This window comes from Ziziphus jujuba, chromosome 11, assembly GCF_031755915.1.
Source record: "Ziziphus jujuba cultivar Dongzao chromosome 11, ASM3175591v1".
NCBI classification, from domain to species: Eukaryota; Viridiplantae; Streptophyta; class Magnoliopsida; order Rosales; family Rhamnaceae; genus Ziziphus; species Ziziphus jujuba.
The window spans coordinates 18,337,906-18,352,048 of NC_083389.1; the positions used below are offsets into that span (position 1 = coordinate 18,337,906).

Genomic DNA, 14,143 nt, shown 5'->3' on the forward strand with positions numbered 1-14,143 from the left:
TTTAAAATAGTTACGCATATATAAAACAAGGATAATCATTACTAATTAATATTATAATATTATAATTTGGTTGTATTTTTAGGTTAAATAATAACAATAATGAAAAGAAAAAGATAATGCTATACACGTGGTTTTATTTATTTATTTATTTTTTGGGTGAATATGTGGACGTGTAGCCAAACCTATACAGTAATTTGTTCTATTTATGCAACCAAGTAGGGGTTGTTATAAGCCACTTATTGTGTAGCAGTATGGTGGAAGTTGCTATAGTGTAAAAAAAATTACAACCATGGCCGTGGGTAACACTAGTAGTATGGTTTCAGAGTGCTTCATTCATCAACCAAAACATGATTTGGAAGAACACTCCGACCGCCGCTTCCACCTAAACCCATGGGATTTGATGTCCAGCGATCCCCAACACTATGTCCAATATGGTCTTCTCTTTGCCAAAAACGACGACGCAAAGGAGGATGAAGAGGCCTATTCCATTGAAAATCTATTGCACAGGTTGAAGCATTCTCTCTCCCTCGCCCTTATCCATTTCTACCCATTTGCAGGTCGAGTTGTCAAAAATATTGAAAATGCTGCTGACTCACACTCTTCTTCACGCTACTACTCCCTCTATGTTGACTGCAATAGTACCAACAACAACCGCTGTGGTGCCAAATTCATATATGCCATCTCCAACGCAGCAGTGTCTGATCTTGTATCACCTAACGCTGACGTGCCGGCTTCGCTGCTGCAATCCTTTTTCCACGACGACCGAGCTCTCGACTACAACGACCCAAACAAGAGTTTGCTTACCATTACGGTAACCAAGCTGGCAGATGATGGTGTGTTCATGGGCTTCTGCTGTCACCACTGCGTTGCTGATGGAACCTCTCTCTGGCATTTCATCAATATGTGGTCTGAGATCTTTCAAACTAATACTAGTGGTACCAGTGATGTTTTCAATACAATTTCTCGCCCACCAATTCTTGATCGTTGGTTTCCTGATGGTCACGGTCCAATTATAAACCTTCCTCTCTCTTGTGATCATACTGTTACTAACATTGAAGAAGGAGCTCCTCCAGAATGCAGAGCCAGAATCTTTCGCTTGTCGTCCCAGAAAATAGCAGAGCTCAAAGCTAAAGCCATTGCAGAGTGCATTAACAATAATGATGGTATTGATATAAGTACCAACAACAACTACACCAGAATCTCTTCATTCCAGGCGGTGGCTGCATTTATGTGGAGGTCCATAACTAAAGCACGGCGATTAGCCGATGATGAGTTATCCATTTTCATATTCCCTATAAACTGCAGAGCAAAACTGGACCCACCATTGTCGCCAAACTATTTTGGGAACTCAGTGGGTGCGGTGAAAGGAGCAAGCAAGGTGGGTGAGCTGGTTGAAAATGGAGTGGGTTGGGCAGCCTGGCAGATGAACCAGGCTCTGGTTAACTACGGTGACAAGGAAGTGCGTGGGTCGATCGATGAATGGTTGGAGAATCGTTGGGTTGTAACTGAAAACAATCGGACTGGTCATCCAGGGATGGTGATAATAAATGATTATACCAAATTTGACATATTCGGCAATGAATTTGGATTGCTGGGGAGACCAGAGGCATTTTTGTTTGGTAATAGAAAGCTGATGAGAGATGGAAGTGTTTGTTGCTGCTCGTTGGGTGGCAAAGATGGAGGCTTTGCTCTTGAGGTTTGGCTTCTGCCTCACACCATGTCCAATCTTCTATCTGACAAACACTTCATGGAAATGGTCTCTTGAAATCTCTTGCCTTTTTTTTTTTCGTTTTTTTTTGTTTTTTTTGTTTTGTTTTTTCTTTCTTTTAATAAATTGTCTCATAAAATTTCATTACTAATTTTCCTCTGGTTATCATAATCTATCAAAACAACCTTAATCGTTAATCGTACGGTCAAAATTAACAGTTTGACCTTTGTTGACCATAAAAAGTTCATTTTACCCCATACGAAAATCAAATTTGGGTTTTAAATTAACTACTTTTTTATCCCCATAAATTTAAAATTTTAAAAATTTTAAATAACCAATTTTTTAAGTAATAAATTTCCATCAATACTTTCAAAAAACAATTGAACACAAAATACTGATAATTCAATTAAAAAGCCAATTTGCCAAAACCTAAGACACCTCATTTAACTCATTTAAAATATTTATCCATAAAATAAAAAAGTTGTTAAAAAATTATAATCAATAGTGAAAAAAATATAATAACACATTTAAATTCCGTTTAAAAACACTACATAAAGAGAAAAATAGTTTACCATGAAAAAAAATTAAACTAATTTTTCCAATTAATTTTTTTCCTTTTAATCTCCAATAAATTAAAATTCACAAAGTTGCAATCACATCACCAAAAAAAATTAACTATCACTCTAGAAAACATAGTATGGCTATTTCCTATTTCAAGACATTAATTATTAATGTCTATCATTACTAACAAATAATGTTTAAATTTTTTTTAAAAATATTTATAATATTTTTCATAAAACTAATCCTATGCAAAAGAAATTTAATAAAATTAACCCTACATCCAAATAAAAAATACACGCAAATATGGACAATGAAATATAAATTAAATATAGACAATAAAATAGAAAATTTTTAATTCTTTATTTTTGTAATATTTTTAATTTTTCAACGCTCATTTTTTCTTTATTTTTAAATACTTTTTAACAAATTCAGAATAAAATATTATTAACATATAAGTATAATATGAAACATATAATGGTAATAATAATAATAATAATTAAAACTTACAGAAAAAAGAATTAAAACTTTCAAGAACCCTATCGAATCCACATCTAAAAAAAATTCCTAGTTGCCGGCCGAAAAGTTGCACAAGAATGTAAAGAAAAAATAATATCCATCAAAAGTTTGGTGTCTCCACCGTCAGGAAGATTTCATGTCTCTACTATCACCAAACTAGAAAAGGGAATCCAAACACAAAAGAGCAACAGAAAATTTAACTTAATTAACAACACATTAATCTCGGTTAAACATTATTTTCCCTTGAAAAACATACACAATCACTAAACCGCAAATAAGAAATAACTTACACAAATAAATTTACATTCAATGAAAATAAGAATAATCGTAAAATTCATAATCTATACAAGTTAGGTGGTGTTTGGAACACCACCAAGTTAACAAAAAAAGAACAGAAAAAAAAAGGGGTAACCTACGCCAATTGCACTACAATATGCCAGCAAACACAGATGAGCATAAGACTGAAGAAATAAAAAGAAATACCTGAGTGATACATTACTCCTGCAACGATGCAACCCAACACATATGACCATGTCCAGCATCTAGTGTCAGAAATTGTATTTGTGACCACGAATCATGACCAAAATCACATACAAAATTTCTCCTACCGCATTATGCAGTCAGAAAACAAAAGAACATGACCTTATAATTTTTGAACACGAAATATTCTAAGAATGCTAAAACACTTGTTTAACACATCTAGTTCAAATCTTCCAAAAAAAAGAAAATAAATAAAAGAAACAAAGGTAGAGAAGATCGTATTCGTGGTTCAATGGTAAACCACTAAAAATACATTTCTAAGTTTACGATTCAAATTTTAACTAAGTGAAATTCCTCTTCCTGTCTGCTCCACCCCATTTGTAACGAGATAAAATTAAATACACTTTCCATCTTGGACTTGGCATGTCATTCCTTACCACTTCCATTAATCATGTGTAATGTAAAATTAATCATCATTTCTATTAATTGCATGTCATATAAAATTAATTATCTGTATATAAATATACGATATGTCATTTAATGATAAAATAAAACATGTCAATCTTATAAAATATTTATTAAATGTTTGTTTATGAATAATTCATTATACCATATCATCTATATAATAGTTATATATAAGTTTTTCCCTTATTCACGTGGTGCATGTCATTGATTTTGTGATTCCAAGTTTTTGTGTACCACTTGTGTAAGTAGTCAGCACCCTGGTGCCACGTTTGTTGACAACATATCTGCATGAGCAAACGAAGCATCAATATAAATTAAGTTTATATTGATTCAAAGGATATATAATTAGGAATATACTTAAAACAGTAACTAAGCCAAAGAATCTCATTAAGTTGCAGGCTCATGCTATGTTGATCATAGAAAGAGCTTACAAGCTGTACTTCAAACATATATATAAGTAGATGCTTTAATTCTAGTTATTACCACAAAGGAAATTGTAGAAAAATTTATCCGTAAGTTATAAAATGCATCCAAAGAAGAGAAAATATAACATCGATACATTAGAAATGAAAACCTTCTGTGAGTTCAGAAGAGAGACTATTTTAAAGCAGGGAAAAAATACTAACAATATAAAGCTCAGGAGTTTCCCATCGACTAATTCTCTTAGATTGTGGAGTCGCAGGACCCTTATCTTGTAAACTGTGAACAACCACTTCATCCTTTAATGAAGTAGATAGGAAACCATGGTTTCTGCGATCATCCTTGAAAATTAAATAAATAATATACATTTAATGTTTGCCATCATAAAGCCTCAAACAGGATATGAGGTAAGGATGACATGTACTTAAAAAATGAAGCCACTTGCATAACAAAGATAAGACTTCTCTTAACCAACCCACGAAGCATCTACTTTATTTGGACAGCATTTTAGTGACATTGCATATAAAACTCTTTCCATTTCCCTAAAAATATGAAGAATATAAATTTACATGCAGATAGCTTATTGTAATGATATTTGTAATATTACCATGGAGAACCACATATCATATAAATATGTCTGGTTTAGGAGATCGACCAAAACCGATGGTATTTCGTAAATTCTTGAAGCATATTTGGAAGATAAAAATCAAATTTATTAGATGATAAAATCGATTGCCTCAAAGATATTTAACATATTAATAAAAAAAAAAAAAAAAAGAGCTTTACTAGTAAATCTCCATTTGACATGTGCCAGTGGGAGCAAAATATTCAGCTGAAGTTAACAAAAACTCATTCTCAATTTGTTCAATGCCAGTATACGAATGCAACTTTTGAGGCTGAAAATCATTGCCTGATGCTGCAACGAAGGTACAGTATATTTCCTTCAAAAATAGAGTATATAGTGCGAGTGCAAAAATGATATTAGGAATTTATCCAGGACGGGTGAAAGATAATCATATGAGTAATCATGCAATAGTGAAACATGTAGACATAAAGAATAAAAGAGAATCTTGGTTGCTGCATTAGTTACCTTCCTCGTCCACCGATCTTCTAGCCTTTTTGAATGGATAATGCTCGTCCTTAACAGAATGTCTTTCAAGCATAGGCACGGTCCATCCCTAAAGCTTAAATTACTCGGAAAGTGCCCAACAATATATACCAATTTATTTTTAATTCACTCCCTCACGTGTAAACCCATTAAGAGAAAGAAGAAATTGGGCCTTACACATGTCAAACAATGCAAATAATAATTCAACCAACCTAACAATAATTCAACACAAATACAAATGCAAATGGGGGTATCAAGGATCAAATACAAGATCTTTTGGTCACTAAGACTCCGAAACCATGTTAAAACACTGCCTATCCCAAAAACTTAAACTACTAGAAAACGGGCACAATAATGCATATCAAGCTTAGTTTCAATAAATCCAACTATCTAAGCATATGCAGTATGAATGAGATTCAGAGAGCATTGATAGCGGCAGAAAGCCCATTTTGCAGACCTAAAGAAATGTGCTGGTAATCTCTCACAGCTGCTTCTGTTTGTAAACTGTCACAATATTGGTATATGTAACTTGCTGCTCTTCGCCAGTTGTGTGGATCCATTTTAAATGCACACCGCTTCATTAAGATATCTGAACGCTGTACCTGCACATATTACCATACCATTAATTTTCATCAACAGCATTGTGAAATTGTGAATTCAGGGGCAAATACTTTTTGCAATTAAGATACACCTTCTAGACAAGCTCTTACTCTACCTTGTCAATTAAACCAATGAAAGGCAGCTGACCACCACAAAGAATCTGAAACAAAATATGAATCACAATTAACATAAGCAACATATTACATTAGTACTAGTCTGAATAGGGTTTTAATTGCAGCCCTACCACAATAAGCAAAATAAAGCAATATAAACTTAGAGAACTAGTTTATGGAAGATGCAGAAATGAGGTCAACATATAATTAGTACCTTCACCTATGCTCCAGCAACGGCATGTTGCAGAAAGTTTAACTCGCTTTTAGGTTTTAGCACTCAAAGGCAGAAAACAAAGTTAAATTACAGTGTTGTTTCTAATTTCACAAAATGTTATTTCTCAAAATAAATCAATTAAGATTTTCTTTTCTGGCTACTGAAAAGAAAAGTTTAAAAAGAAAAGGAAAAAATGAAAAAGGAAGTTGGTAGAAAACCTTCACGGCACTGCATTCATAAAGAACAATTATGAAACGCCTCAAGCAGATGTATTTGCTTTCCTCATCTGCATTGGAAATTGTTGCACAGTATGCATCATGAAAGTGCTTAAGATCCAAAGTAAATTTGAAGACGTTTGCCCAAAGTCGTCCTTTGATGGTAGTGACTGATTCATTAAATGGATCTCTACCGGAGTTCTCAATTTTTGTACTTAAAAGCTTCCTCGTCTTGCTCAAGCGCAGCAAAGGAAAACATGCATGCACATTCCCTAATATCATATTGCTCAATGAAGCTCCGATGCAGCACCTGATATACTTACCTGCTGAAACGATCGAAAAAAAGGAAAAACAAAAAAGCGAAGAAAAAAGAAAGTAAAGAAGTCATGCTGGAATCAAAGGAATAATTTGTTCCACACAATGCAAATCCTTCTAAATCAACTCACTGAAATCAAGAAGAGGCCAGCCTCCTTCGTGAGGCAAACTTTGCAAAGCCAGGGAAGCAACTTTTACAGATGAAGCCCTGAATAGATCGATCAAAATGATAACTCAAACCCTCAAGAAATGAAAAAAGGAGTTATTTAACCTTTATTAATACAATAAAACTCTCCGTTTAAGTCTACCATGACTAGAACTAGATTAATTTTTTATTCAACACCATAGCAGAAGAGTTTTCAGCGACAAGTTGATGAAGCAAGTGCGTCTCGCTCGAAATGGCAGCTTTTTGATCAAAGCATGCTTGACCTTGTTTCGCACAAAGAAAAACCGGACCTTGACATCTCTAGCAGTTCTCAAGCTACTTAAAAAACCATAACATGCCATATGTTTTGACTGAGAATCTAAGATATTATTCCAATGCATATGTCAATATCTTTGTCATGTTTGGAAATTATAATTACAATTTGTACTTAGGTTATATATATATATATATATTGCACTTTTCTAGAAACACTTTAGGACTAGATTCATGTAATGCACATGGTGGAAGTTCACATGTTAAATTTACTCAGCAAGCAGTATGTTGCTTACCTCTTTCAGGCTAACTCAATGGGAGAGGTAATGCAAGCTCATATATGACGTAACTGAAAAGTGGAAAATGCAAAGTTTGTAGAATACAGAATACCTGAAGAGACAGTGAACAGCTTCACAAACTTTCCTATCTTTCAGCATTCCATGCAATCCACGTTGTGCCTGAGTGAGAAGGCAACATCCAAGAAGATGATGAAGTATGCACCATCTACCATCAGTATCTTGAATACTTTCTGATGTCTTCTCCTTTTGTGAATGTGCCTTCACCATACTTACATACAAACAAACAAATAAGTGACACGTAATATTCAAAGAAAATATAGAAAAGGGCAACTGTATGAAGTAACCTCAACAGCATCATATTGCCCATCCCTTGGCAAGATCAATGCAAGCTCAGTTGATATTGGCTCAAGAAAGTAGAGGATTCTCCACTCTTGCCCTTCCAAACCATCCAGCTAGCAAAGGCCCACTTGAACTAATTATGTCATCCAAATATGTAAGGCATCTTGAATAAGAGTGAGTCTGATCCCCGGGCAACACTCAAATATTTGATAAATATATGCCAAGGGCTATCTGGACCTTGCACATCAGATAATCTCGTATTGGATTTATCTTTCAGCTCTTGCCTTTTATAGTTAGCACCAAGAAAAAGAAAGAAGTAGGCGACATTAACATGATATTGCTAACGATAGATATTAAATATATATATATATATATACATATATATTTTTTTTAAAGAATTATCTTTCTTTCGTTTTCGTTTTGACTCAGCTCCCATAGCAGGAGAATGCATTCCTCTTTGGTCTTTTCTTGCTCCATAATCAATTCAGAAACATTTTTACCTAGTTCTTTCATCCTCTCATAAAGAGACTGGCAGGTAAATCAATCTCCTCCTTTCCAGTCAAAAACACAAGGATATCCCTTCAGTTTCAGTTAGGTGGATCTGCAAGACTGTTTAGAGCCGCATCTAGGTAATCACTTCTTGGTTGTTTTGCGTAGAAGATCTCAACAGGAAATGTTCGCCCAGGGATTGTGAAGATATTGCAGTTGAAGAAATAGCCAGAGAACTTCTCTGCGTCCAAAGTGGCAGACGTGACAATCAAGTGAAGGTCTGGCCTCCGCTTTTCAAGTTGCTTCAGTAATCCAAAAACTTTCATAAGCTTCAACAAGCATGATTACCGAGTATTCAGAAATGCTGCTGTTAGGACCTCCTAGAATTCTCTATCTTCCTTGTTTACAATAGACTTTTCTAAATTTTTTCTGCACAGAAAATAGATTCCTAACATGTACTTGCCTTATTTCTCATTTTTTACTGTAAAATTTTCATTATAGCACTCTACAAACTAAATAAATAAATAACTAAAAGAATACAGTATATAAATAATTAATAAACATAAACCATCTTATACAATTCTCTAAGTCCACAGGTTAGTATCAGAACATTCTAAAATTAATTTAAAGAAAAATATATTGCATATATAAAGAAGTGATAATAACAAAGTAAAGGAATAGGAAAAAATACTATTTGGCACGCTAATAGAAGGATACAATGGAAATGGGCGTGCGTCGCGTAGATGGTCGGTCTTGTAGCTATCTAAACCTAGGAGAACAGGTTGGAAAATAAAAAAAAACTAATGAGATGCTAACCACCCCAATGAGTGGTATGTATCTAATATTAACAGCAATATTAATCAAAATAAAAAAATTAATAACAACAATATTATTGATAATAACAATAATAATAAAAATAATTTAATAAAAGCAAAAGTAAATATTTTGAAAAATAATTTTTCTCTCAAAACCTTTATTAATACACTCAATTTAAAAAGTTCCTATGTTTAAAATCATTTTTCACAAAAGTCATAGTTTTGTATCCCAAAATATTTAAATATCACTGTAATAAATAAAATAAAATAAAATGAAGTAAAATAAGGTGAAGCAAAATGTTATTTAATTTAATTTCCCAAAATTTATTCATTAAAATACATAAATAAACAAAATTAAGAAAAATAAAAAATGATATAATATAATGAATATTATAATTGAACAGTTAAATAAATAAATAAATGATTAATTTGATAAATTAAAACCACAAATTAAATAAATCCATTAAAACAATAAAAAACACATAAAATATCAGATGTACACATGATACACCACACTATATACTGAATGACGCTAGATGGTGCTTGGTGTCCCAAAACCACCTGATAAAAGGAGGTGCAAAGAGATACCTGTGATACGATGCCTAGGCATCCTAAGGATGCCGATGTTAATTACATACCATTCTATGACTAAGGGAAAAACGACTAGTACTCATAGCGCAAAATACCCATTGACCCTTTCTCTCCTTAGCCCCCATAAAATGGCTAAATAATATTTGTGCACTAATCAACGATAATAGCAATATAGAACATTAGTACAGTATGGTGTATCTAAAAGTAACATAAATGTACAAACTTTTTGACAATACATTTTATAAATTTTACCAGAATGTCATAGCACGTCGAACTCATAAAAATTATTTAATTGATTAAATCATATTCATAAAATAACTATTTTACAAAAATATAAATATTCATAAAAATCTATATTATAAACCTCAACCAACAATTTTTACAAAAATATATATAAAAACATGTTCATAAAACGTACATAAAATCACAATTCCTTATAATTAAATAACACAATATTAATCAAAACCATAGCAGCATTTTATTTAGTTAATCCTAAAAATATATTTATGAAAATATACCACTCACTTAAAAATGAGAATCACTTTAGATCCTCCACGGGATTCAATCCTTGATTCACAAGCTGCCTAAAATATCAATAAAAATACAACACAAATTAGTATATCAATCTTTATCAGGGTATTTTAAAAAAATTTCACCGGGGGGTTTAAACATAAAACTTAACCAAAATAGTAACCTAAATACCAAAATGAATCTTAATGCATGGGGGTCACAAATCCGGTCTTACCTATCGGAAATTCAACCGGTGGTAGGTTGGAATCTTGTCAGAAAGACTGGGCCAACTTTAAGTTCTTGGATCTCTTAATCTAACTCAAATTGAGTGAAAGGACCATGGATTTGGGTTTAGAAGGGTTAAAAATGGTGGAAAAGAGTGGTTTAGCTTGAAACATGTTGAAAAATGGGAATCAACGGTCGCCACTGCTGCCAGAAAATCATGCCATTCTTGGCACATAGCTGGTGATTTGGCCATGAAATTTTGTGGCTTGGTCGACCTTTGAGTGGGTAAGATGGTGGTGGTGAGGTAAAATGGTGGCTGAAGACAGGTCAATTTGGTTGAAAAACTCAATTGCTGTTGCTGTCGAAAATTACCCGATCCCAGCACGCACCGATGATCTCGCTATGATTTTTGGCCAGTTGATCGAGTTTGAGGTGGGCTTCGAGGTGGTGGTGTAGGGAGAAAGGTTGATGGTCGAAGATCAGGGTTTCAAGGGTGGTTGGTTATCTCTCTCTCTCTCTCTCTCCTATCGGGTCCAAATGGCCCAATTATAAGCCACAAAGTGGATGCTGTTCATCACATGTGAGCCATTCATATGCTGCATGTGGCACGTATCGGCTGGTATTTTAATTCTCCCATTTTGCACTTTTTCAAAAATACCTAGTAAAATCAATACTAGAAAAAATAATTATAAACTTATAGATCTATAACTTCTCAATGGTAGTTCCAAATTCAATGTACTGCTAGTTTATGAACTCGTATCGATGAACATTATATGATAGTGTATAAGTCAAAACCATAACTTTTATAAATAAAAAGTCAACCTCAGGCCTCATTTGGTCAATCCAGACCACACTTTGTTTTGACCATAATTTGTTGATTTCAACTTCGAATTTGCTATGCTGCTAGTCTATGAACTCATTATGATGTGTACTTCAAGTTGGTACCATGGTTAAAATAAAATTTTAGTTGTACTAAAAAAGTCAACTATGGGACCCACTTGGTCTATCTTGGTCAACTTCGGTTAGATTTGATCAAAATGCGAAAAATTTCGGTATTATTTGGTATGGGTGTTATAGTCTACCCCCATATTCAAATATTTCATCCATAAAATTTTATATTTTACTGAAATAGGTAAAGGTACTAGGCTTGCATATGATCTTTAGATTCCCACGTCGCCTCTTTCACTAGATGGTTCCTCCAAAGGACCTTAACTAAAGGTATTGTTTTGTGCGAAGCACTTGTTCTTTACGATCTAAATCTGCATTGGCCATTCTACATAGGAAATGTCTTCCCTGAACTTGATGTTTGCTACCTTTAACACATGCGATGGGTCAGTAATGAACTTATGTAGCATGGAAACATGGAACACGTTGTGCACTTGGGATAACTCATCCGGTAATGCCAACTTGTATGCCACTAATCCCACCATTTTGATCATTGCATATAGACTTATGTAGTAAGGGCTTAGTTTTTCTCATTTGCCAAACCTCACAACACCTTTCCATGGGGATAACTTTAGAAATATCCAATCACCGACTTTAAATTTGAGGACCTTCCTTCGTTCATTTGTACAACTTTTCTGTCGATCTAATGGTTCTTTTAACCTGTCTTGAATGACTCTCACCTTATCCATGGTGATATGAAAATAATCAGATCTAACAAAATCTTCAAATTCAATAAGCTTTTCTTCGCCCACCTTATTGTAGCATAGCGGAGTTCCATACTATTTCCTATACAATGCCTCATAAGGAGACATCCATTTGTTCAATTGGTAACTATTGTTATAAATAAACTCCACTAACGGTAAATGCTCATCCCACTTCCCTTTGTACTACACGCTGTAGGACCTTAGCATGTCTTTTAAAGTCTAAATCATCCTTTTAAACTGCTCATCTGTCTGTGGATGAAAAATAGTACTAAAATTTAACTTGGCTCCAGATGCATTCACCAAATTTTGCCACAGCCACGAGGTGAAATGTGGAACTCTATCGGATATGATGCTCACTAGTGCACCACATAGACTCACTATACGATTCACAAATGGCTTAGCCAACTTTTTGGGAAAGAACTTTTCTTGCACTGGTAGGAAATGTGCTAATTTAGCAAATACCATCATACCTTTTAGTTGTAGGAGGGAGTTTAAATACAAAATCCATGGTGATGTGCTTCTATTTCCATATAGAAATAGATAAATGTTGGAGTTGTCCTAAAGGCTTTTGTTTTTCTACCTTGTTGACAAACCATGCATTTTGATACGAATTTTGCTAGCTTTCTCTTCATGCCAATCCACCAATAGTACTTTATTAATGCATAGTACATCTTAGTACTTCCCGGATGCATTGCGTATATTAAACTATGTGCTTTCTCTAAAATCTCTATTTTAGTTCCTTTATGTTAGGAACACAAAGCCTATCCCTATATTCTAAGGCCCTATCTCTCCTAATAGAAAAGCCTTGATTGAGCCTTTCTTGTACCTTGCTTTTGATTATTCTCAACTAGGGGTCTTCCATTTGGACTTGTAAAATATGATCAACTAATAATGGCCTCATCTAAAAACTTGCTAGGAGTACCCCAAAAGGATGCAAGTGCATTTCCACTGACATTTTTTTTTTTAATTCAACCATTAGAGGGAGTTAAACAGACTGTATGTAGGCTAGGGATCCAATAGCCTTCCTACTTAAAGTGTCAGCCATTATGATAATTAATTATGCAGTCGTAATCCTTTAATAACTCCATCCATCTTTTTTGCCTCATGTTAAAATCCCTTAGTGTGAAGATATACTTGAGACTTTTATGGTTCGTGTAAATTTGAATGTGCCTTTATGTAGATAATGCCTCTAAGTTTTCAAGGTGAAGATTAGCGCAACAAGCTCTAAATCATGAGTATGGTAGTTTAACTTATGCTTCTTCATTTGCCTTGAAGCATAAGTAACTAGCCTCTAGTTCTGTATCAAAACACAGCTTAAACCTTAATGGGATACACTATAGTAAACCTCGAAACTATCATTACCTTCTATTAGGGTTAGAACAAGAGTCGATGTGAACCTCTTCTTTAATTCTTGGAAGCTTTGTTCACATTTATCAGTCCATTCAAACTCAACTCCCTTTCGAATTAGATAGTGGAGTGGTCTGACTATCTTTGAAAATCCTTCAACGAAGCGGTGGTGATACCCTCCTAGACTAAAAAAACTTTGTACTTCGGTCATCGTGGTAGGGTGTTCCTAATTTAACATAGCCCTAACTTTCTCAGGATCCATGTAGATTTCTCACACTATGTGTCCAAGAAACCTCACTCTATCTAACTAAAGTTCACATTTATTAAAATTGGCATACAATTGATGCTACCTTAGAGTTTGTAGTACCCTTTTTAAATGTCTTGGATGCTCTTCTCTGCTCTTTAAGTAAACTAAGATGTCATTTATAAACACAATGACAAGCCGATCTAAGTACGACCAAATATACAGGTCATTGAGTTCATGAAAGTCATTGAAGCTTTGGTTTAGGATAGTAACTTTATTAAGCTGCTTGTAGTCAATCCACAACATTAGGGTACCGTTTTTTTTGTTTATGACTAAGACTGGTGCTCCCATGGTAATACAGTAGGCCTAATGAAAATTTTATCCACCAATTCTTGCAGTTGAACCTTTAATTTCCTCAATTTTATTGGTGCCATTTGACACGATGGTAAGGAAATGGGAACAGTGCCCAAAACTAAGTTAATTACAAAATATGTTTCTCTTT

The 14,143-nt window shown here is 34.0% G+C and overlaps 1 protein-coding gene across 1 annotated transcript; it reads left to right on the forward strand.

Annotated features, from left to right (window-relative positions):
- Positions 1-289: 289 nt before the first annotated feature.
- Positions 290-1,765, forward strand: LOC107432906 (protein ENHANCED PSEUDOMONAS SUSCEPTIBILITY 1). Its single transcript, XM_016044113.2, has one exon. It carries the CDS (start codon positions 290-292, stop codon positions 1,763-1,765), a length of 1,476 nt encoding a protein of 491 aa, XP_015899599.2.
- The last annotated feature ends 12,378 nt before the right edge of the window (positions 1,766-14,143 follow it).